Genomic DNA, 25217 nt, shown 5'->3' with positions numbered 1-25217 from the left:
GGGCTGTGTCGGCCGGTTGGGCTCCCCCCTACGCAGGCAAGCTGGTGGCACAGCGTGGCTCATTGACTCCAGTGGTGAGGGCTGGGCTGGCTCCGCTCACCCTCCACACCCCGCCACTGCTCACACGTGCCCCGGGCCCCGGCAAATGCTGCTATGCCACTGAAATACATGCCTTGTTCCGAGCGTAAGTAGGCAGCTGAACAGCCATGCTCTTGAGAGCCCAATTGAAGCATGAGACTGGTTACACCGAACAATGCACAAGCAAGAATGCTGTCTTCCAAACTCATAAATCAGGCCTGAGTTTAGGTTTCTACCTTGCCCGACTTCTCTGACTTCCCTCTATCCTCAATTTTACTGCAGTGCATCCGTGGGGAGCAGGTAAAGTTCACCTGCCCTTTCCTCTCCCTCACTGCTTATATTCAGCACAGCTGCTAGACATGTGGATGTGGGCGAGGAGAGGCGAAGTCTGCGTGTCTCGATTCTCTTCTCCAGGCTACGCTGGAATTGAGAGAGAGGAAGGAAGTGGGGCCGGCGAGAGGGGCGGCCGATGCCCCAACCATGAAGGCAGGGGCATGCAGAGACTGAAGGGGGGCACATTGGTATCCAAGCATCACAGATCATGGGGGCAAGCTGCGGCCAAAGGTCTGTGTGTGTGTGTGTGTGTGTGTGTCTGCTGCTTAGGCTTTCCTGGCAGAGCAAAGGAAAGAGGAGTGCTTAGGTGTTGCTGGGGACAAAATGGTCTCTCACAGACCCCCTACTTGTGACACTATTTGGCTGGGCCTTTGGGATGTATTGATGGGCATGGAAAGTGGGCAGAAGGGGTAATGGCAATAGCTAAATAAAAAAGCAGGGCTGGCCCACCAATTAGACAAAGTGAGGGACGCGGGTGGCGCTGTGGTCTAAACCACTGAGCCTCTTGGGCTTGCTGATCAGAAGGTCGGCAGTTTGAATCCCTGCAATGGGGTGAGCTCCCGTTGCTCAGTCCCTGCTCCTGCCAACCTAGCAGTTCAAAAGCACACCAAAAAGTGCAAGTAGATAAATAGGTACCGCTCCGGCGGGAAGGTAAACGGCGTTTCCATGCGCTCTGCTTTCCATCACATGAATAGGACCTGATCACTTTTTGAATAAGAAGAATTCTGTGTCACGGGGGTCGCAGTCACCAGGATTTTAGAGATGCTTAGGTGGGGCATGTCCAAAAACAGGTTTGGACTATGGTTCCCAGACGTCCCCGTTTCCGGGGGGTGAGTCCCCAGATTCACAAATCAGTCCCCATACAAAATCCATTGAAGTTGAAAAGTGTCCCTGGATCCATTGGAAAAAATCTGGAAAGCTGAGTTTGGAGCCCCTGCTGCTCACCGACGTTGCTGGGACTTTCTCTCCCTGAGATGGGAAGGTCTGGGGGGGGGGAACCCAGTAAAAACTGGCGGGGAACCAGGAAAAAAACAGTTTGAAAATCCCACACACATTTTTTTCCTCTTCATTTTTTTTCCGGGGGGAAAACGGGGGGGGGAACTGCCCCCCCCCCCATGTTTCCAGTCTTCCCCTCCCTCTTCTCCGCTCCCCAGCCCGGCTCCGCGCGCCCTTCTCGGGCCGCCCTCCCGCCCGAGGACCCTCCCTGCGCTGAGGGGCGGGATGGAGGGAAGGGAAGAAAGAAAGAAAGAAAGAGAAGGCGAGGGAGGGGAGGAGCCGCCTTTCCCCTCAGCATCCGCGCCCGCCGCCGCCTTCCCAGCGCACAGAGGCAGAGGCAAAGGCGCCAGCAAGCAAGCAAGCAAGCAGTCCGCCGCCTTCTTCCCTTGGCAACTCCGGCGGGACCCAGCCAAGATGGTGAGGGAGGCCGGAGGGAGGCGGCGGCGGCCGGGCAAGTTTCGCCTCGTCCTCCTCCTCCTCCTCCGGCGCCGCCGACTAAGCTTCTCTTCTTCTTCTTCTCTTCTCTTTCCCTCAGTTGCAGCAGCTGTGGAGGAGCCTGGCCGTGGCCGTCCTGGCCGGGAGCGTCCTGGGGCTCCGCGACGCGGAGGTAGGAGATGCCGGGCGGGAGGGAGAGGCGGCCAAGCCGGCGCCCGGAGCCCCGTCTCGGGCAGAGAGAACTTGGCTGGTCGGCGAGGAAGGAGGGGCGGGCGGGAGCGCCGGAGGCCGCGGGGCGGGAAAGGCGCCCGGCGGGGGGAGAAACTCGGCGGGCGGAGGGGCTTCTCCAGCAAGAAAGAACTTTTTTTTTTTTTGGGCAAAGGAGAGTTGATCCAGGGGCGCCTTGGCTCTCAAACTTCATCCGTTCAGAAACCAAAGCGTTCCAAAAGCAAGGCGCGCTTTCCCATAGAAAGGAATGCAAAACGGACGAATCCGGTCCAGACTCTGGAAAACAACCCCTCCCACATCAGCTGAACAGGAATGCTGCTCTCCGAGGAGAGCGGGGATCCATGAAATGAAAGCAAGAAAGGATGGGCTTGCAGTCATGCTGGGTTCCACACAGGCACAAAAAGAGAGCCGCAGCGAGGGAAACGTGAAATAAATAGCAAAAACAGACCTCAGTGTAACACTCAAATCAGGAGCATATCACTCAAAACGGAGCACGTTCAGCTTCTGAAAAAAGTTTGCAAACCGGAACACTTCCTTCCGGCTTTGCGGTGTTTGGGTTCCAAGTTGTTTGAGTCCCAAGGGTATTCCGACTTGAGAACCAGGGTCCCACTGTAGTTCTGCTTCCATGTGGAAGAGAAGATGGGCTTCCTTTCTTTTAAGAAGCAGCTTTTCTTCTTTCCTTTGGGGGGAAGCAATCCTCAGCTTCACGCTGAGGTCCCTTAAGGAGACCCTCATGAGCGAAATGAGGTCTCAGAGGTCTCCTCATAAAGCCTTGGCGGTGCCACCACCTCCCTTCTTTTTAAAAATATTTTTTGGAAGCCCTGCTAGAGGATAATCTGCTTCTCCACAAGTCTTTTCGCTGGGACTCTTCTCTCTTTCAAAAGCCAAACGTTTTGCTTGACCAGGAATGAAGGAACGGTGTCTGAATCCCCAGAGTTGCAGCCTCCCTGAAAATGAGGTCAGAGGCAAAATATTTGATGATTACGGCTGGGAAATGTGGAAGTGATTTAAAGAAAATAAACTCAAGCTGCTGTGGGCTAGCGGGCAAAAAGGACAGAATATGCATTCTGGAGGTCGGAGGTCCCTAGTGGGCTGCCCGCTGCCCCTTTTTTATAGATTAACTGCAGATGGTGAATTCGGCTTTGGACCGGTAACAAAACAGAAATAAAGGCTTTGGGTAAAAGGTACCGAAATATGGCTCCCCAGTTCTAAGCGATAATATTTTCAAGGGCACACTGCTACCAAGTTTAGTTTCCTTTGGATAAGAGAAAGCTGGGTACTTAGCTTGTCATTGTTATCTTTGTCCTGTTCCCCCCTGCAAAACAACAACATGCAAAATTATTTAAGTGGAGGCAAAAAGGGGCTTTTACTGCAGGGCAATGTATCCAAAAGGGATGACCCCTATTGCAGCCTTTCTTCCACTTCCACTTCCACTTCCCTACCCCCATATTCTACCCCACTCTCAAGTAAAAGCTTCTCTAAGTGCCTGGCTGAATTCCAGCTCCCATTATCCTGGTCACGCTGATGGGAGCCGGAGTCCAGTAACATCTGAAGGGCTGCAGGTTCCCCATCCCTGAGCCAAAAGGCAAATAAAAAAGTTTTCACTTGTCACTAGGAAAACTTCAGGCTGGGCACCTGGCAAGGCTCCCTGATGAGAGAACCTAAATGGTCTCCAAAGGGTGTGTTTTAATGTTAATGGCAGCTTTTGCAGGATGCTACTGCTGTGCCATCACAGGGAGTAGGAATGAGCCCTGAGTAAGCATAGGATTCCTCCCGAGCTTTGTTCCTTGTTCGCCATGCCTCCACCTCTGCCGACTTTTTTTCCTATGTGCTGGCAGTGCTCCACTGGCGTAGGAGTAGAGTCTTCTGCCTGTGGAAGAGGGCTGGAATGCCGGTGTTAATTTCCCCCCATGCGCAGTGCTTGAGTTCACCATGTGCAGAGGACTCGGGAGTGATACTGATCAGGAGGTGTAACTTGAGAATAAGATCGTTCTCTCTGCAAATGTTGGGATTCCTTAGTGCACTCTTAAGTGTGTCTTGCTGGAGAGAGTTTTTCTTGGCCACACTCTCGGATTAATCCAGCAGTCTGGTCTGCTCCACTGATCACCACAAGCTCCCAAATTGGGGAAATTGTAACACAGAAATTCCTCTAATGTCTTTGAAAGCAAGCAGCTTTTTCACCACTTGGTTTGAGCTGCTTTTGTGCAAAACCTTTCCAGTATGTAGCCAAGAAAGAATGTGCTACATATTGTGACCTCTTTGGCTGTAATTTGGCAGAAAGGTGCTTAGGAGTCTGGAAAATGTGACAGGTTGTGAGAACTCTTGGCTGTTCCTGAACAGCTCTGGATGCTGTTGTTGGCAAGGATGGTAATGGCAAGGTGAACAAGAACGCCTTTGATCAGTAAATTGCTTTATTTGGATAAGAAAAAGGTTTGTAACCAGAAACCATATACGTAATCTTCCTGCCAAAGTAACAGTACATCAGTTTTTCATCACATTTGTAAAATGGTCAAGACCAGGCTCTGGACCTGTCTTACTGAGTGCAGCTATGTCTGCCTGTTCATGCCTTTGCTAAAATGGAATTGTTTAATCTGCCCTTAAACAGGAGGTAGCTTTTCTTGTAAAGGAAAAGCTCATGCCACCTTTGTAGGTATTCACTCCCTGGAGCCTTGAGTAGGCAAGCAAACATTGATCCGTGGCTGCAATGCATGGTGTCTGGACCTGGGTGAACAGTGAGTGTTTCGGGAAAAGGGTTTGGGAGAAAGGGAGTGGTGCTCTTCAAATGTTCTTGCTTCAACCTCCCTCCTGCTGTGATGGAGACAATGCATCCCCTGGCCCTGTAGGGAGTTGCAGTGGGACTCTGTGTGCGCAGTGACTGTTCTGTTCTGTGTGGCCAGGCTGTGATGCGGCAAGGGAGAAAGTCCACATGAAGGCTTGGCTTTCACATCCGTGGTTGGAATGGGGGGCCTGGCACTCACCAGCAGAGAGCTTTCCAGCTGACCCTTAGGTCTCCGATGTGGAAGAAGCTGATCCCAGCTGCTAAGGGGAGGGAGTATTGCTCCACCAGCACAGTTTGGTCCAGACAAAGTTCTCACGTGTATCAGAGAGTTGGTGGAGGGAGAGAACTCTGCAGTAGTTAAACTTTGCAATATCACATCCTCTTGGAATAAGGAGACAGTTATGAATGCCCTTATCCTGTTGACCAGTCCCCCTGGCAGCTTTTAGAATCGCTCACAGCAAGGAGGTCTCTCCCCTCCAAGGATCCTGTCTGTCCATTTCCCTGGGCTGTGCAAATAACTGCCCAAAGTGGGGGCATGAGCATTAGAAGGGCAGAACAGGGAAAAAACTATCTAAATAAATAAATGAAACCGGATAAGCAGGAGCCAAAGTTATATCAACTAACTGACCTCTGTGTCTGCATGCAACTGGGCAAATTCATCTGTAAAGCGTTGTGCAAATTGGTGACAAAAGGCTACTGAGTGGACCAAGATGCAGCAGGACTTTGGGCTGCTTGAAAAAGCTCCGTGGGGCAACTTTGTGCAAATGCAACGGTGGCAGAGAAGTGCTATTTCTTCACAGCCATCACTCCTACAGAGCTCAAACTCATTCCAGGTCAAAAAACATCGCCCCACTTGTTTCAGCAGGCACACATCAGTTAGGAGGTAGTTGTAGCGAACAACTGATGGAGGGACAATGCTGCCATCTAGCTGTTTTTCCAAATCAGTTCTCAGACTCCTCCCACATCCTTCGATGATGCTCCACTGCCATCTTTTGGAGCCGGAGTATCCTGGTCCACCAGACCAAAACAGGGCAGGTATACTGAAGAAGGACGTCAAAAATGCCAGAGTGATCGGTTCTAGAGCTTTTTAAAAAAAAGGAAATGTAAACTTGCAGCATAGCCTGCACAGTCCCATTGCCTTTACAGGTGCAGGACGGACACTGCAACTATGAGAGGTTGCCGTGACTAGTCTGCGCCCAAGCAAACGTTTATACATTCTTTGTACACAAAGCAGCATATGCCACTTTGGGCAGGACTTTGCATCACTTCACTTGACCAGGTGAGCGCATAGGTGGCAAATACCCAAATCTTATAGATAGTCCCCCTTTCTGGGCTCAGAGCCCAGCACCCCAAGCCCACAGATAAGGTTAAAGCAAGCCAGTTAGCTTATATCAAAGCAAGTGAATGCAAACATATATTCATAAACATTAGCATTCCTGCATTGCAGCGGGCTGGACTAGATGACTCTTGGGATCCCTTCCAACCCTACAGTTCTATGATTTTATATAGGAGCTCATCGTTACAGCAACTATCAATTAATGGTGGGGCTATCTTGATTACTAAGATGCAGAGCTTCTGGAGCAGTTCGCTCTGGGTTCAACACACTGAGGGAATCTGTAAGTGCCTTAACTTCTCCAAAGTGTGTTAGCAACACACCTTGAATGTGTGTGTGAGAGGGAGTTTTGTGCACATGCAGGAATGTGGCTTCCTGTGCATGGAGATGTTCTGCTTTAGTTGCCTCCCTGATCCGTTTTTTTTAAATTTCTGGGTCATTGTCACTGTTTTGGTCAGAGGGCCAATAGTGTGGCCCTAGTAGTGCTATTTTGATTTTTGACCTGGAATTTTGATCAGCGCTGTGAATAAATTTAGTTTTAAAGATGGTCTTAGGAAGAAATCATAGCCACATTTACTTGAGAGGGAGCCCCACTGAACACAGCGGAACATACAGCTGAGTAAGCATACTTAGGCATGCATTGTGTTGCATGACACACACCTGCCATTAGCAGTTGTGTGTTTGCTGGTTGAAGTGGTGGATGTTGAACACATGTGAGGTGAGGCTGGATTGCTGGTCTGCTCCTAGCTGGCGTTAAATGATATAAGGTCTGATCCTGAAGAGCCAGACTAAGATGATGCAGGTTCTATGAAGCTCACTGCTGTCTGTCAGGGTTGCAGTGATTATAAAATGGAGGAGAAGCCATGTAAGCTGCCTTGAGCTCCTAGGAGGAAAGGGAGAATATAAATGTAATGAATAAGGTGGTTTGGGGCCAGTTTTCTGGGAAGGCGTCAGAAGAACTGAACTGCAAAACGGCTGGTGAGGAGGGAAGAAAAACACTTCTGCAGAGTGACCTAAGCCTAGGTCAGGTCCTGGTCTGCTGCCTGATCTTCACTTCTGTTTCGAGAGTTCTTATATCAAGCTGGAGCTTTTGAGAATATTAAGAATACGCAGATTCAATGTTCTTATGTGACCTTTTACATAAACAATTCGATGCCTTCAGATTGTTCCAAGAGTGGGTTTTTTAAAAAAATAGTCTAGGCATTTAGCATTAGGTCCTCCTTAAAATGTGCTCTGATTTCCTAAGTTTAGCACATGGAATGGGTTTTATTTTTTAAGTTCGTAGCATTTTAATATTTTAGTAGAGGCGCTGCAAGGGGAGGAAGCTTCCAGCATTTGAGTTTCCATTGTCTTTGTTGCATTCATGTGGTTTCAGCTGTTTGGCGCTAGAAAAGTTTCAAAAGCTGCTAAGAGAGGACTAAAAACATTGCTGTGACTTTCCTTGTACATATTTGCAATATTGCCTTTTAAAGGGCATTCCAATCTTCTGACAGGGTTGGGGAGCTGCATGTTCTGCTGTGCTGGGTTTGTGCAGCCAGATCCTTTGGGAGGTTCTTGCTCCTTTGAAACAATGGTCTCAGCCCCTGTGACCGTGTAACTCTGGAATGCTCTGATTGGCCAGCCTCCTGGAGACTTGAGGTCTGGCTGAATAGGCAGCGACCTCCTTCCTCCTGGGGGTGTATTTTGCAGTTGGTTTTTGTTAGAAAGTATGAGAGCCAAGAATGTAAGATGTAAGATGGGTGGAGTTTGCGCTTGGCTGGTCTCGGAAAGTGAAGCAGGGTGGGGAAACATTTATGACAAGCTGGGAAAACATTGCCAGAGTTGGACATTTTAGTACAGAAGCTTCGTGGGGTGCTTAAACTAAAAGACTCAAAGCTGTTATTTCCCCTTTTCTCAGACTTTTGTGAAGGGCGTTCGCATTAATGCCAGTCTCCTTGCACTCCAGGTCACAATTGTTGTTGTTGTTTAGTCGTGCCCGACTCTTCATGACCCCCTGAACCAGAGCAGGCCAGGCACTCCTGTCTTCCACTGCCTCCCGCAGTTTGGTCAAACTCACACTGGTAGCTTCGAGAACACTGTCCCACCATCTCGTCCTCTGTTGTCCCCTTCTCCTTGCGCCCTCCATCTTTCCCAACATCAGGGTCTTTTCCAGGGAGTCTTCTCTTCTCATGAGGTGGCCAAAGTCTTGGAGCCTCAGCTTCAGGATCTGTCCTTCCAGTGAGCACTCAGGGCTGATTTCCCTAAGAATGGATACGTTTGATCTTCTTGCAGTCCATGGGACTCTCAAGAGTCTCCTCCAGCACCAGAATTCAAAAGCATCAATTCTTTGGCCATCAGCCTTCTTTATGGTCACAATAACACACACATAACCACAGATGCACATACCTGGCCCTTCTGTTTTGAGAGATGGCTCTGAATCAACAATAAAAACTTCCCTGTCTAATTTGAAAAGGACACCTTGGTAGCCTTAATATTTTCTGTGGTGCATCTTGGCTTGTGAAATTTTGCTTAGAGAGCAGAGGTTAACTTTTCTGTTTTCCCTGCTTCTCGGACCAGCTTGTGCTAAAGGGTGGGGAGGCTGTGGTTCTCCAGATGTTGTTGGATTGCAACTCCCCTTAGCCCCAGCCAGCATGGCTGACAACATCTGGAGGGCCACCCCTTCCCCACCCCGACTACTTGGCTTGTCATGGCCCATCCTCTCAAAGTGGCCTTTTGCCAACAGGAGCCAAAGCCTAGCGCTTTAACTGCTGTGCTTCCCAATGAATAAAAAAGACATCCTTTGTTCAATTTTAATTTTGAGACAGATATATTAGGACAGCAGCAGATCGGATTGATGGAAAAGCTGCAACATTTAAAGATGTGCATGTAACCACATCCTTTAGAATCCGTTTTCTGGCAAAGGCACTGAGATAACTTTTTGATTGACACCTGCCAGCTAAAGTCAACAAATTACCCACAAAGGCTTGTTCAATCTGCTAGTGATCTGTGGCTCTTCTGATATTTCTGGAACTTTTAAGATCTGTGAGAAGGTTGCAGTTATTGGTTGCTGTTTGTGGTTTTTACCTCTTAAAGTTTTTCTTTCATTGTTGGCCACCCATAACTTTTATTATTGAGCAGGATATCTATGTAGTAGCTAAATAAAAGACACAGTCTTTATCTGAAGAAGGCTTCTCCCCCCCCCCCCCAAACTATTTTTTTCCTTTTATGCCTTGCAGGAAGAGCCGATGAGCAAATCTAAAATCTGTGCTAATGTGTTCTGTGGGGCTGGCCGGGAGTGTGCTGTGACAGAGAAGAGTGAGCCGACTTGTCTCTGCATTGAGGTAAGCGAAGTCCTGGGACCGCTGAGATCAAAGGCTGATGTCACCCCAAATGTGGAGAACCAGCATGCCTAGTGGTAGTAGCTGATGTGTGCTCCCTCTTGTTTCCTCTGTAGTCCTTGGGATTTTCTGCACAGCCTTCTCGGTTTGTTGCATGTACAGCAGCACCTCGGGTTACATACACCTTGGGTTACACACACTTCAAGTTACAGACTCCAGTAACCCGGAAGTAGTACCTTGGGTTAAGAACTTTGGCCCATGGTTGAGAACGGAAATCGCGTGCCGGTGGAACGGTGGCAGTGGGAGGCCCCATTAGCTAAAGTGGTACCTCAGGTTAAGAAGGGTTTCAGGTTAAGAATGGACCTCCGAAACAAATTAAGTACTTAACCCGAGGTACCACTGTATGCTTCTTTTCTGCATCAATGACTCATGTCTTCTTTCAAGGTAGCTCTTTCATTGCAGCAACATCACATTTCCTGAGCACTTAGCAGCACATCCTATTATGCTGCTTCCCTCCAAATCATTTTGGTCTTCTGACTGGTATGTGGAGTATACTTAGCAAGCCGTCATAAGCACCTGTTTGATGCAGCCTGTGACTGTGATTATATTATTAGTTCTTGTTTCACTAATGTAGGTTTCCCTAATGTGCATTTGCCCACAATATATATTGCCCACATTATAGCAGGAGGCGATAGAAGAAGAGGAGGGAGAAGATGTAAATAAGCACAAATAGGGGGAGACGAATGCTTTCAGTTCATTAAGTTACACGTAGTGGGGCTTAGTTTTCCACAAAGGATGAGAACTAAAGCAGTAAGCCAGGGGTAGGCAACCTAAGACCCGGGGGCCGGATCCGGCTCGATCGCCTTCTCAGTCCAGCCTGCAGATGGTCCGGGAATCAGTGTGTTTTTACATGAGTAGAATGTGTGCTTTTATTTAAAATGCATCTCTGGGTTATTTGTGGGGCACAGGAATTCGTTCATTCCCCCTCCCAAAAAAATATAGTCCGCCCCCCCGCAAGGTCTGAGGGACAGTGGACCGGCCCCCTGCTGAAAAAGTTTGCTGACCCCTGCACTAAGCTAAAACAGGGATAACCAGTGCTTTTTTTCTTTAAAAAAATGTTCAGGGGTACTCACATTTTGACTCAAGAAAATCACCATTTTATAGTTCAAATCTAGGAAAATAAATATAGTAAATGGACAAAAGTACAAAGATTCACAAAATGTTTAGGGGTATGCGTACCCCTGTGTCCCCCCAGAAGAAAAGCACTGGGGATGGCTAAAGGCTTTGTGGAAGATTTTAGGAGGGATTTGAAGAATGAGAGGGCGGATGTCTTCTAATCAGGGAAGAAAAACACGCGGCAACAGTGTAGGCATATGATTTTATCCTGTATGTCACTTGCCCTATTCAGGCCCTCCCTGAATTAGTTTAAGAATTGATGAGCTTTGGGACAAGCTCAGAGTGTAAAGCTAATCTCATCAAAACTTAGACATGTCTGGATCCTTTGTTTCTGTTTGTTGATGAATTATTTATTTGTGCATTGGAACCCTTGATCTGACTACATCTCCCCACTGTGGTGCCAATCCAAATTGGACCCCACATGTCTGCTATTTGTAGCGGGTGGGGAAGTTCCCACTATTCAGGAAGGGAAATCCTGTACTCAGGCAAACTGTGATTTATGTAAATTGTAGTTTGGCCTTCCCTCACAAGCCTTCCTAATTTATATTGCCTGTGTGAAAGTCCTTATGTTTATGCCCTGTGTGTCTCCTTCCACCTTTAGAGCCTAGTTATATTGAATCTGTCTTTTTCTTTCTGTTGCTGTTGCAGAGATGCAAGCCTCACAAAAGGCCGGTTTGTGGCAGCAACGGCAAGACATACCTGAACCACTGTGAGCTGCATCGTGACGCCTGCCTCACTGGCTCCAAAATCCAGGTGGACTATGATGGTCACTGCAAAGGTAAGTCGGATCCTTGGGGCTGGTGTACCCCTGGAACAACTACTTACTCCAGGAAGTCCTGGGTTAGAGGACATTCGAATTCAATCCAGCTTTGGGAATTCTGGCACCAGATAACCATTTTGCTTTTTCAAAGGAACATGACTTAATGTGCCACAACATTCCCTGCCTGTTTCCACTGAATATTGCTGCTAAAGAGTGTGTTGGATCCTGTATACCTGAAGGTCCTGTATACCTGAAGGAGTGTCTCCACCCCCATCGTTCTGCCCGGACACTGAGATCCAGCGCCGAGGGCCTTCTGGCGGTTCCCTCACTGCGAGAAGTGAGGTTACAGGGAACCAGGCAGAGGGCCTTCTTGGTGGTGGTGCCCACCCTGTGGAACACCCTCCCTTCAGATGTGAAGGAAATAAGCAGCTATCCTATCTTTAAAAGACATCTGAAGGCAGCCCTGTTCAGGGAAGTTTTTAATATTTAACGCTGTACTGTTTTTAACACTTGATTGGGAGCCGCCCAGAGTGGCTGGGGAAACTCAGCCAGATGGGCGGGGTATAAATAATAAATTATTATTATAATAATATTATTATTGGATGGCCCCAGAAGTGAGGGCAACAAAGCAAGGAGCCGGTTGTCACTGTGACATAAGACCTTTGGTCCAGCCCATTGCAGTGCAGCCCTGACTGTGGGGTGAAAAAACATTGCTCTCTGGTCTTGTGAGACAGAATAGTAACAAGGAAATAGAGGAAGATATGGGAAGTAATGTCAATAGTAGGTGGGATTTACAATCTGTAGTCAGCCATACCAGGGATGATTTCCCTGGAGCTTGGCTGAGTGTTTTGTGGCTGAATTCGGGTGGAAGTAGGACCCCTAGATGAACAGCTGTATGTGCTACTGAGTCCTGCCTCATGAACCTTCCTTGCAATACTGTAAGGGACAAGCTGTTCGTTTACAATACTTATATTTCCACCTGACCTCCAGTGCAGCTGCCAGTAAGTGGGAAAACATCATCATCACCATCATGTTCCAGAATCAAAAGTTGGGCAATACTTATAATGGGCGTCAACCAAAATGTCAAGAAAAGGATGTTAAACTTTTGAGTAGTTTCCTCAAGGGTTGCCAGTGCCGTGCCACGTGAGCACCATTGCACTTGAAAATGCCTTCATTGATTCCTCTAGGCAAGACACCAGACTCTGAACTAGGGCGGTGGGGGGGGGGTGGGGGGAGCCCTATTGCACACGGAGAAATTAATTGAATTGATGGGATGGGTTAGTTGAATACTGCCCCCCACCCCCAGCAATGTCTGGGGGAAATATGAGCTGTACTTCATGAAAACCATAGACCATTACAGTACCTTCAACCTGAAGTTTTCTTATTTCTTTCTGTAAATAGAGAAGAAGCCTGAAAACTCCGCTGCAAGTCCAGGTAAATATGCCTTTGCCTGTGCTGTGCAGTCTGTGGGCTGTTCCTCATGTTTGTTGTTGTGGTTGTTTAGTCGTTTAGTCGTGTCCGACTCTTCGTGACCCCCTGGACCAGAGCACGCCAGGCACTCCTGTCTTCCACTGCCTCCCGCAGTTTGGTGAAACTCACGTTCGTAGCTTCGAGAACACTGTCCCACCATCTCGTCCTCTGTCGTCCCCTTCTCCTTGTTCCTCATGTTACATTTGTTCAATATAGGTCAAAGGGAAAGTGTCCGAATGCCCTTCAAGTGCAGATCCTGTCTGGAAAAGTGTTTACAGGGGTTAAGCTACGTTCTATGTCTTGAGCTGCAGTATTTACTTCATGTGCAAAATTCAAGGATAAGGGAATTTGTGCCTCTCCCCCACCCCCCAATTTACCTTTTCTTTTCTGTTTTCAGTCTCAGTTCAATTGTAGCTGGCTACTGTGCTTCACCAGGCTAATAATAAAAAACTATAATGGAAATGTGCCAAGTAGAATAGGAAAAATGAAGCCTAGCTGGTTGACTGAGGATCAGTGGATAATGGCAAAAGAAATTTTGCCTTCTGTCTGCTCCTGAACTGTCACCTTTAATATTCTGGATTGAAGAAATAAAACATAGAATTAATTTTGTTCATCTTGCCCATTGAAAATAGCACTGTGCATAATCAGTGGTAGTTTCTCATGTGCCTCAACAGCAGAGGAAAATAAACATGGCCTATCACTCCATAAGCTGGGAGTCTGCTGATTTCTGATCCATTTTCCACTTGAAAAGAGTTGCGTCGCTTCTTGCCTGCCATCTAGCTGTCTCCCCCACTTTCTGACATTCCTGGTCCAACTCTCTTTTCTTGTCACTCAACAGTTGTCTGTTACCAGACTGACCGAGACGAACTCCGGCGTCGTGTCATCCAGTGGCTTGAGACTGAGATCATTCCTGACGGCTGGTTCTCTAAAGGCAACAACTACACTGAAATCCTAGACAAGTACTTCAAGGTACAGATGGCAGGAGAAGAAAAATAGAAATGGTGAACTGATGGGAGAGGCGGTTAGAGATTTGCTTCATAGTATTAGTGCGAACCTTCCTGAATCACTAATTTGTTTGGCAAACTAGCTTGTGAATATTCTACATTCTCACCTCTGCCTTTAGCCTTCACTTGCTTTTCTATATTTACAAAAGAGATGTGATCAGATTATAGGCTTCTATAATAAACCCTGCATTAGATCTTCAATCACGATGGTAAATGAATGAGAAATCGTCAAGTAAACACATGGCTAATTCAGAAGACAAAACAGCTTCGTGGAGAGTCACTATTACCATATTATAGATTATTCTGGCCTGTATATTCATGTTGGATAAACTGTTATTTCTCAACAAAACAATTATGCCTGATTTGCAGATAAATGTGCAAGACTTAGCTTAATACTCTCAGACAACAGCGGGCCCTGGGGGGGGGGTGTGGAACTGTGTCAAGTATAATTCAGTCTCCCACACAATCTAAAAATAACAAACAGTGTTGGGACCCTTTCAATAAGACAGAAAATTAAGCAGCTTACTATGGAAAAAAACTGTAGAGGTCTGAGGCAGCGAAGTCAAGCTAATCAGATTTGGGAGAGAATTTCCCCCCCACTGCACATATGGCTTTCATTCATTCAGACCTGAACATAAGCAAGTTGTATCCAGCAAGTCACCCCCCTAAAAGGAAAGCGTCAAGCTGTAGTCTCTAAACTTCAGTGGCCAGCAGGGGTGCCAACTTGAATAAAATATTGTGAGCGCCCAGGGAAGTCCTGCCCTGCACAATCAACCACATGGCGCAGTGCACACATCCCATTTGTATGGGAATGCCCATCAACTTTTTGGAGGGCCAGCCCCCCTCAAATATTTTATTGTGGGGTCCGAAGCCCCTACAGCCCCCTAGGAATTGACTCCTCTGGTGGCCAGTATGGCCATATAATACTTTGTATGCTGTCTCAGTTACAGTTGAGGTGATTAAGGTACTTGACAAATAAAGATCAGGCAGCAGGGGGTGGCGAACGGAGGGACTGTGCCCCTCACCTGACTGCTGTTTGGCTGAGTCGCTCCAGCGTAGCCAGGTGGAGAAAGGGAGCAGTGTGATGGTAGCTGGATTGCCAGAGACCAGACTGAGGATTACAGCTCTGAAGAGGAAAGATGGGAACTTCCCTTCCCCCTCTTCCTGCTCCTGACCAGGATCCTGAAGCTGCTCAGGAACAGTGGAGCAATATAGATTTAGAGAATTGGTTTGCAGAGGGACATAGTTCAGAAAACAACAGCTGGGAAGAGCTGAGTAAAGAAAAGCTAGAAGAAGCAGAACAGGAAAAGAGAGAACCGACTCCCCTTCGCTAGAGAGTGTCCAGCCTATCTCTCCAAGGGCAAGTTGAGCTGGTAAGGTTGCTACGCAGGGGGCTCAGTGGTTGCGAGATCAGGTTGCAAGAAGGGGAAGTGACGATGACTCAGGGGGAAGGAGGAGGAAAACTTAATTGGGAGCACCTTCACTCTGAGAATGGCTGCTGTGTTCTTTTGCTGTGATCATTAAACACTCTTCAACTGGTAAGAGTCTCTAATCGCTTTGTTCTGCTGATGCACGGCCAAAGGTGCATCTCTGAAGCATGACACGAATGCTCACAGAACACACTGATGGAGTCAGTCCAGTGTTCCTCCTAGTGCGCTGACACCACACTAGCCTTGCCACCACTATACTCCTCCCCCTCTGCAGCGATTCACCTGCATGGAAGTCAGGTGAGCGACACAGCCCTTCCACGTCATCCGCTGCTACATTCAAGTGAACAAGTGGTGGAAGTTGTGAAAGGAAATAGCTAATGGTCCACGGAAGCAGCACTGTTGTTTTCAGCCTCTCTTGTGTGCTGCTTTGTAGAATTTCGACGATGGAGATTCTCGCCTGGATTCCAGTGAGTTCCTGAAGTTTGTGGAACAAAATGAGACAGCGGTCAACATCACCACCTACGTGAATCAAGAGACCAACAAGTTGCTCAGGTAGCGTAGCGTGGGGCAGAAATCAAAGCAAATGAGATTCAAACTACAAATGGCACTTAGTTTCATGATTCTTTCCCCTGATCAAATTGGGACCCGTTCCAGATCTAATTAGGCCCACGGTCCACCCCTCCTTTACAGGAACACAAGCAAAAACAGTGCGCTGTTAGCTTGTACGTATCACAGGGTGGTTCTAGTCATGATCTGGAATCCTGCGGATTCAAACAGTAGACAAATCTGTCAGAAAGCTCCCGTTCTTGGCCTTTGCCAGGCCAAAAACCTTATCACCTATGCTTTTAAAGCAGCAAGACTAATGTCCAAGTATTTGAACCTAACCCTACATCCCTGTTCTTCTGCATTTGCCTGTAAAAGTGTTTAGTAACTTCCAGTGATGATTGTGGAGCTTGTCAAGTTACCTGAGAAGGAATAGTTGCTCATGTTTAGACCATGGGAAGAATCAGCAGCCATTGAATGCCGATAATCTGGTGGGCTGCTTCACATGTTCAGAAAATCCAAGTGAAACGATTTGACAACATTTCATTGTAAACATGTTGGCCTTTCCTGCTTTGCTGTGATGCCTTCTAGGCTGATGCTTGTATTTTTTGTGTTCCTTGCAGGGGACTCTGCGTAGATGCCCTCATTGAGCTCTCTGATGAGAATGCTGACTGGAAGCTTAGCTTCAATGAATTTCTGAAATGCCTCAATCCAGCCTTCAACCCACCAGAAAAAAGTAGGAACACATTGTCTGCACAGAGAGAGACTGAGGTTCCTAAAAGAGTAGAAAGAGCAGAGAGATTTAGGGCTGGAAATGTGTCTCAAAAACCAGCCAGTGTCTTATCAACCTGTCTCTGATTAGTCATTAATCTTTAGTCTGATCTATCATTATCCATATGTTATAAGCCACATTTCACACTAAGCCACAGGTTTCATATACAGTGGTACCTCGGGTTACAGACTCCGCTAACCCGGAAGTGGTACCTCAGGTTAAGAACTTTACCTTAGGATAAGAACAGAAATTGCGCGGCAGTGTTGCGGCAGCAGCGGGAGGCCCCGTTAGCTAAAGTGGTACCTCAGATTAAGAACGGTTTCAGGTTAAGAACGGACCTCCAGAACGAACTAAGTTCGTAACCAGAGGCACCACTGTACATTGAGACGATATTCCATTCTCTGTGATCTTTCTAGAATGTGCCCTGGAAGATGAAACCTACGAGGATGGAGCCGAGACCCAGGTGGAGTGCAACCGTTGTGTCTGTGCCTGTGGGAACTGGGTGTGTACTGCCATGACCTGTGAAGGTATGTCAACCAAGGAAATCTTGGATCATTTTAGAACAATCTCTCTTCCTCAGAGGAAAGAAATGTGATGTCTGGACCGTTGGCTTTTTGCTCTAAGTACTTGAATGCAGAAGGAGTTCCAGATCAAAATCCCATGAACCATCCTTGGTCTGGGATCAGTTATTTTATAACCTGGAAATTGGAAAATGTTGTTTTCATGATAGAAGAGACCCTTCTCCCACTACCCAATATACTCCCAATGTACTATTCTGGTCACTTCAGTTCCGGGGACTACTTGGGCATTAATTATTTGAAGGCATCAAAGGACCATGGGAATTGGTTCAAAATGGAGTACAGTCGTACCTTGGAAGTCGAATAGAATCCATTCCAGAAGTCCGTTTGACTTCCAAAACGTTCGGAAACCGAAGCGGAAACCGAAGCTCTTGCAGCCAATTGGAAGCCCCATCAGACATTCGGCTTCCAAAAATAGTTTGCAAACCGGAACATTCACTTCTGGGTTTGCAGCTTTTGGGAGCCAAAATGTTAGAGAACTAAGCTGTTCGAAAACCAAGGTACGGCTGTATAAAAACCTGTTCCTCTTTTACCCAAGGAACCCTCCTGCAAAATTAGGTTACACTATCTTAGGAGATAGGACGCGGGTGGTGCTGTGGGTTAAACCACAGAGCCTAGGACTTGCCAATCAGAAGGTCAGTGGTTCGAATCCCTGCCACGGGGTGAGCTCCCGTTGCTCGGTCCCTGCTCCTGCCAACCTAGCGGTTTGAAAGCACGTCAAAGTGCAAGTAGATCAATAGGTACCACTCCGGCGGAAAGGTAAACAGTGTTTCTGTGCGCTGCTCTGGTTCGCCAAAAGCAGCTTAGTCATTCTGGCCACATGACCTGGAGCTGTACGTCGGCTCCCTCGGCCAGTAAAGCGAGATGAGCACCGCAACCCCAGAGTCGGTCACGACTGGACCTAGTGGTCAGGGGTCCCCTTTACCTTTACTATCTTAGGAGATGAAAACCTGTTCCTCTTTTACCCCAGGAACCCTCATGCAAAATTAGGTTACACTATCTTAGGAGGAGGGACGCGGGTGGCGCTGTGGGTAAAAGCCTCAGCGCCTAGGGCTTGCCGATCGAAAGGTCGGCGGTTCGAATCCCCGCGGCGGGGTGCGCTCCCGTTGTTCGGTCCCAGCACCTGCCAACCTAGCAGTTCGAAAGCACCCCCGGGTGCAAGTAGATAAATAGGGACCGCTTACTGGCGGGAAGGTAAACGGCGTTTCCGTGTGCTGCGCTGGCTCGCCAGATGCAGCTTTGTCACGCTGGCCACGTGACCCGGAAAGTGTCTCCGGACAGCGCTGGCCCCCAGCCTCTTAAGTGAGATGGGCGCACAACCCTAGAGTCTGTCAAGACTGGCCCGTACGGGCAGGGGTACCTTTACCTTTACCTTATCTTAGGAGGAGCCCCAATGCAAAGCAAACAGCTTATCAAGCAGCTTTCCAAATATATAGGACATGTAAACATGACTCTTAGATTGTAATTTGTATCAAAAAAATGTTCTGAAAGCCAAATGTCAACTTAGCACTGCCAGTTGGAAACTAGGGAGAGCGACGGAATTTTGGTGGAATAGGGTGAGTGGAAAGACCGATCCCACGGTCAACTCAACATAGAAATAGAAATGTCCAATAGAAAAATGTCCACCCTTCCCTGAGTGGAAAACACTAATATGGCAACACTAATAACTTAGGTGAGCTAAAGAGGAGAGGCTGTTTGCTCTTTTGTTCTGCCCTTTCATAACAACCACAGGTGCATTTGGTTTGACTCTGGTTTTGTTTGCTACATTAAATTCTTGACCTTGACCTGTGATCTTGCCTGTACCCCTAAGGTGGTCCATTTCCCCAAGGCTGCCCATGGCAGATGAAGGCCCAGCGTACACTGTCCAGGGTCCAGGGTGCAAGGCAGTTCCTTTTGAGCTAGAGGCCAACATGTCTTGTGAGAAAGGAGAAAGCTCCTGAGAAACTTTGCTGCTGCATATGGCTGAAGGAGGTGGGAGCTCGTGCCTTTGTTCAGCCAACGCTGAGGAGGACATGGGGGAATTTAAACCACTTACCCTCTAGATCTAAGGCCAGGAGAGCAATTGGGAAGCTTGAAGAACTGAAGAGGCAGGATAAATAGCAGGTGCTGCAACGCTGATGGCCAGGAGGGGGCACACAAAGCGACAATAAACTCCAATCTAATTAGAAAATCAGCACCGCACTGTTGCCTTTGATCAGCTTAAAATTTGCATTTATTCAGCTGCCCAAACCCCAGCTCCTTTTTGATGGCATCTTATTATTATGCAAAGAGAGTCCCTTTTATTATGTTTCCTCTTACTGATCCCTTTATAAGGGGGAGAACTCCAGCTCTTTTATGTTTTAGTCTTGTAACCGTTCCTTCTGCCTCTCTTTGAATCTCACTACATGCCAGGCATAAAACTGATGATCTGCCTTCCCTTCATCATGTACTTTTACCTCTCAGTCTTTGACTGACCCATTCAATTTTCTCACTAACTGCTGCTGGAAAAGGCTGGTCTAACAGGATGACAGGCTGCCATGATGAGCTCATCAGCGAGAATTTTAAGTGGCTGCACCAAGTAGTAAGCAATTGCACCAAGTGGAAAACAGGGTCTAGTAGCGTGCTACTGTTTTACCTGAAGATTGTCCCAAGCTTGGGGAGGTTGTGTGAATGGTTGCAAGATACTTACCAAGGGGGTGGGGATGAGGGAAGAGAATGAGACAAATTGGTTTCATCATTAGTTCTTGGGTACATTAAGGAAGTTCATTTCAGTATTCTTGCTGCTTACCCCAGGGTTCTGCAGCTCCTGCAAAAACCACGAGTAGGCAGTTGGAATTGGGTTTTTGCAAAGGTTAGACTAATTTGGTGTGTCTATGAATTTCACCATGAACATCTCTAGGATAGGATATGTATGGAGATATTTCTAAGCCAACTCCTTTCTCCTTGCTAGTATTCAACCTCAGTGGTTTCTGTCTTCTGGTCAACAAAGCCAACGTGTTAAATTTGATGTGGTGGTAGAATTTGCTCTGATTCTGTGACAGTTGTGTAATCCACTTATCCTTGTAGGCAAGAACCAAAAAGTGCCTTCTGAAGGGCAGCAGCCTGAAGATAAGATGACTGAAGAAGAACTGGCCAGATATGTTCAGGAGCTGCAAAAGCACCAGGTTGGAAGGAGACTGTAGAGATTTCTTTGCCTTACAAACATGCTGGCTATATATTTATTTCTATAGGTCTTTCTGCTGAACAGCTATAAGATTCTGTACCTATTGGAGGCTGCTGAGAATAACTAGGGATGCAACATAACTCCAGCCAGTTTTGTTTTAGTGACTTGCCTGGTCACCAAAGTCAAGAAGGAATGCAGGCAAATGGACAGAACCCCTTGCCCTGAGCCTGGGTCCGCACTAGAGCTTTAACACATACACGAGTCACTGTTTACATGTGTACATTTGTGCACCTTTGTCCACACATAAGCACTTCCTGTTTTATGCCTCCAAAATCCATTTTGATGTATCTTGTCAACACTAGTGGGCAGTGCTTGATGGGATGTATTTGTGTTGTGTTTTATAATTATAATTATTAATACTGCTACTACTACTATTTATTAAATTTGTATACCGTCCTTCACCTGAAGATCACAAGGCATTTCACAATATAAAAAAGAGAACACAAAACACATAATAAAACAAAAACAAGAACAAGTCAATATTTCACAAACACATTTAAACGGTCGTTGAATGTTCAGTCAGCCTAAGCCTAAGAGAAACATTTTCACCTGGTGCCTAAATATATGTAATGAAGGTGCCTGGGGAGCCTCTCTGGGGATAGCATCCCACAAATCAAGTGGCCCGGAGTTACTAGTGTTACAAGAGAGATGAAAACTTCCCTCAAGCGGGCCTTTGCAGATGGTTCATTGTTGTTTAGTCGTTTAGTCGTGTCTGCCTCTTGGTGACCCCCTGGACCAGAGCACGCCAGGCACTCCTGTCTTCCACTGCCTCCCGCAGTTTAGTCAGGCTCATGTTTGTAGCTTTGAGAACACTGTCACACCATCTCGTTCTCCATTGTCCCATTCTCCTTGTGCCCTCCATCTTTCCCAGCATCAGGGTCTTTTCCAGGGAGTCTTCTCTTCTCATGAGGTGGCCAAAGTCTTGGAGCCTCAGCTTCAGGATCTGTCCTTCCAGTGAGCACTCAGGGCTGATTTCCTCAAGAATGGATCAGTTAGATGGTTCATAGTTAAGCAGAAAAAGGTTGCTGACCCCTGACATAGACAAATACTCAAATCAGAAGTGTGATTCTGGGTCCTAAAACAACAGTTCTGGAACTGAGACATTTTGAAAATTTGTTCCAGCTCCATATTTAGCATGTTTTCATCCCAGACAGATCTTAGTGGGGTGGGGGAAGAACTGTGTCCTGTGGTTAATATAAGAACTGAGTATATAAAGTGGACCAGATAAGTAGGTTTTTCTTTCTGTGGGCCCCCTATCCTGGCACCAGCTTGTGAAATCACAGTGCAAGCGTTAGATCTCTCTCCTTTTCCTTTCCAGGAGACATCTGAGAAGACCAAGCGAACGGCCACCAAAGAGATGTAAGCGAAGCGCGCAAGTGGAAGATGCCCGAAGCCGGTGTGTGTCGCCTGACTCACCCACCCGTCTTCCTTGATTTCAATATGCAAATGTGTGTAGGACTTGTTGCCCAGTCACAGATATTTACATTGTATAGCAATGGGAGGGGGGGCCAAAGAAAAAAAATAGGTTCTTTTAAAATTTAAGAGAAACCCTTCTGTATCATGGATGGGGTTGTTTTTTTTACAATGAGGAAAGGAACTGAACTGAGGGCATTAGTGAGGACCACAAATAATTCCGGCTCTGGCACATAGGGTGTAGCATCCCTGACACCTGAGCTCCTATCCTGTGTGGGATCTTGCTGCCTCTCTTTTGAGTTTTGCTGACAGCCTAAAAGCTACTACCATAACTGCAGGGACTTGGAAAGGAAGTGCCTATGGCGAAGCATATATTCCATGGGATATTGCTATGCCTCACGATCTTGATAACTGGCTTTTCTGTTTTCACACATGAACAACTTTCATCCCGTCTTCCCTTTCCTGTCCATACTCTGCTCCCAAAGAGTATCTGGCCGTTCAGACTGGTTTACTGTGCCTGTGTAAAGGGGTTCCTGGTGAACACAGACCAAATCTCTGCCAGAAGCCAGATAGCCCACTGCATTGAGTTCCAAAGTGACCTCATTTTCTTCCCCTCTCTCTTTGCAAAGGTGCTACAGTATATTTTCTTATCACACTCTTACACTGATTCTTTTTTTGAAGTAATGACTTTTAACTGAGCTTTTTGTATCTTTGATTTATAGATATTGTTTATAGTTACTGAAAAATGCTGTACTTCTGGTTCGTGCTTTGTATTATAGCTGCATGTATCAAAGAAGTCAAATCCGTTCAGCACAAGGAGGGCCTCAGAGCATACGGGGCCCTTCTGGATTTGATATTTCAGCATCCTTTATGGTAAAGAGCCTTCGTTCGTGCATGAGTAGAGCTGGACGGGGTTTTCAAAGGAGACCCTGTCTCCCACAGGGTCAATTCTTCAAGGAAGGGGAGGGGGAGAATTGTTCGCTTCAGGAAGAATTGAAGGCCAATCCTGTTACATTAAATGGAAGGAAATATTATGTCAGGCAAACACGTATAATTTCTCCTCATGCAATGGAAGCAATTTTGGAACTGCAGTCACTAAGATGTGTAAGTTCCCGGTGCTTCTTTACTTAGGGACTGGTTCTGTGATTTCCAAAAGGACTCTTGCACAGCTGGGGTATCCAAGCAGGTTGCTAATCTGAGTGCTGACACAACTTTTTCCATGCAGTGAAAGGAAAGAACCTCCAGCAAAGGAGGGAAGGAAAACACCAAGTAAAGGAAGGAGAATATGCAAACCCATCAATACCTTGCATTTGTTGGTGTGATACCAGAGACTGTTCCATGCTATTTAGGAATTTTGGCAATAAAATCAGGGGACTCAATCTCCCCACAGTGGTATAGTAAACATCAGGAGCATTGTTGTTTGTGCATATCTTTGAAGAGAAAACTGTATCCTAGATTGAAATTTCAAGTCCTACTGAATAGCCCCAATCTTTGGGAATAAGTCCAAAAGTAATTTCCCCCATGTCGTTCCTCCCTGATGTAAATCTCCCCCAACTGCTACTTGCATCAGGAGTGAAAACTTCCAGGGATTCAAACAGACTTTGACAAAAGGGAAAGGCAGGATCTCCCCCTCGCCTCATAACTGAATGGACTTCCTTAATGCATACAAACTGTTGGAACCACTTTCTCAATTCTCACCACCATCACTTTAGGAAATATGGCCTGAGGATAGAGGGGGGAATTGTAATGAGAAGGGTTAATTGAATTGTTGATTATAAAAATGTTAAAATCCAACAACCCTCAAAAGGTACTAGTCAATAGATTTACTTAAGTCTATGATTTCAGGGGATTTAAGCATACTTAATTCTAAACTGGATTGTACCCCAAAAATTCCAATAACCATGACCGTGCTATTTGTCTACACGCGGGTGGCGCTGTGGGTTAAACCACAGAGCCTAGGACTTGCCGATCAGAAGGTCGGTGGTTCGAATCCCCGCAACGGGGTGAACTCCTGTTGCTCGGTCCCTGCTCCTGCCAACCTAGCAGTTCAAAAGCACAAAGTGCAAGTAGATCAATACGTACCGCTCCAGCGGGAAGGTAAACGGCGTTTCCGTGCGAAGCGGCTTAGTCATGCTGGCCACATGACCCAGAAGCTGTACACCGGCTCCCTCAGCCAGTAAAGCAAGATGAGCGCCACAACCCCAGAGTCGTCCGCGACTGGACCTAACAGTCAGGCGTCCCTTTACCTTTACCTTTATTCCATCCTCTGAAAGCACAGACAATTCTAGTATCCCACAGCTTTAAAATCTACTAGCTGTCCCTTTCAGCCTGAAGTTAAGGGCATTTTACTGTGCCATTTTAACTGCTAGGGTCTTCACAGGGCAGGAAGTTCCAGAGCAAATGGAGTTGTGCCTCTGTTGTTTGCCATTTTAGACTTGGTGCACAGATAGTACACTGAAGATAGAAGTTTTGGTAAATCCCATAGATTAGGAAAAGAGAAACTGGGGACAAATCTTAAGTATGCCACTTCAAGCTTTATAAGTCAATGCCAACATCTTCAGCAACACCTAGAAGACCATGGAGAGCCAGTGCAAGTGCTGGAGCACCAATGTACTACATGCATAGCCATAGCTTGTTGGTGGGGCACATGCCTGGGATGCAGAAGACACAAGCACAGTTCACAGCATGGATCTTTCCCAAACTGCCGTTCTACGAACAAAGAAACTTAACAAGATCCATGAGTGACCCAACAGCGAACTGCAAAATAAAGAAAGAGGTGTTTCTATAAAGCTAGAATCCACCCAACACAGGATGGGTGAATCAGACCATTGGTCCAGCGAGCTCCTGGGCTTCAGGTGAGGGTGTTTGCCATCTTCCTCCCATCTGATCCTTTTAACTAGAGATGTTGCAGATTGAACCTGCCGCCTTCTGCATGCAAAGCAGGGACTCGACCACTCCTGTGCCCCACCCTCCTTATCCTGAGTCAGACCAAGGCTTCATTTCCCTCAGAATTGTCTACTTTGGAATTGCAACACTGAAGAGGACAATCAGGTTTAATTGCCAGTTGTCCTGAAAGTTCAGAGCTGAAGGGCAGCTTGGTCTGCCCCACCCGTGAGTCAGAAGGCTGGTGGGTGTGTGGGTGTGAACTGTTGTTTTGCATTACTAGAACCTATTGCTTGTAAGCTGCCTTGAAAATAATCTGACTGAACTTCTCACGGTAAAAAGATGAAGGCAGGTTTGGGAGACAACCCCTTTTCACCATTCCACCACGGCACATGTCAGAACACAGCATCACTCTTATCCACTCGGGTCCCCACAACCTTCAGCCTAATCTCATTGACTTGCTAGATGACAACATCCTGAGTGCAGG

General features: G+C 47.0%; 1 protein-coding gene across 2 annotated transcripts; it reads left to right on the top strand.

Annotated features, from left to right (window-relative positions):
• Nucleotides 1-1630: 1630 nt before the first annotated feature.
• On the top strand, nucleotides 1631-23249 carry FSTL1 (follistatin like 1). 2 transcript variants are annotated; one of them, XM_028711945.2, is made up of 11 exons: nucleotides 1631-1824; nucleotides 1943-2014; nucleotides 9398-9502; nucleotides 11324-11453; nucleotides 12837-12869; nucleotides 13744-13874; nucleotides 15773-15891; nucleotides 16506-16618; nucleotides 17071-17181; nucleotides 20278-20375; nucleotides 21753-23249. In XM_028711945.2, the coding sequence occupies exons 1-11, from the start codon at nucleotides 1633-1635 to the stop codon at nucleotides 21795-21797; spliced, it is 1149 nt and encodes a 382-aa protein (XP_028567778.2). In that variant the 5' UTR covers nucleotides 1631-1632; the 3' UTR covers nucleotides 21798-23249. The 2 variants fall into 2 exon arrangements, with proteins under 2 accessions (XP_028567778.2, XP_028567779.2); XM_028711946.2 differs by lacking the exon at nucleotides 1943-2014.
• The last annotated feature ends 1968 nt before the right edge of the window (nucleotides 23250-25217 follow it).

Source organism: Podarcis muralis, chromosome 17, assembly GCF_964188315.1.
Source record: "Podarcis muralis chromosome 17, rPodMur119.hap1.1, whole genome shotgun sequence".
Classification (NCBI taxonomy): Eukaryota; Metazoa; Chordata; class Lepidosauria; order Squamata; family Lacertidae; genus Podarcis; species Podarcis muralis.
This window is presented reverse-complemented; position numbering and strand designations above follow the sequence as displayed.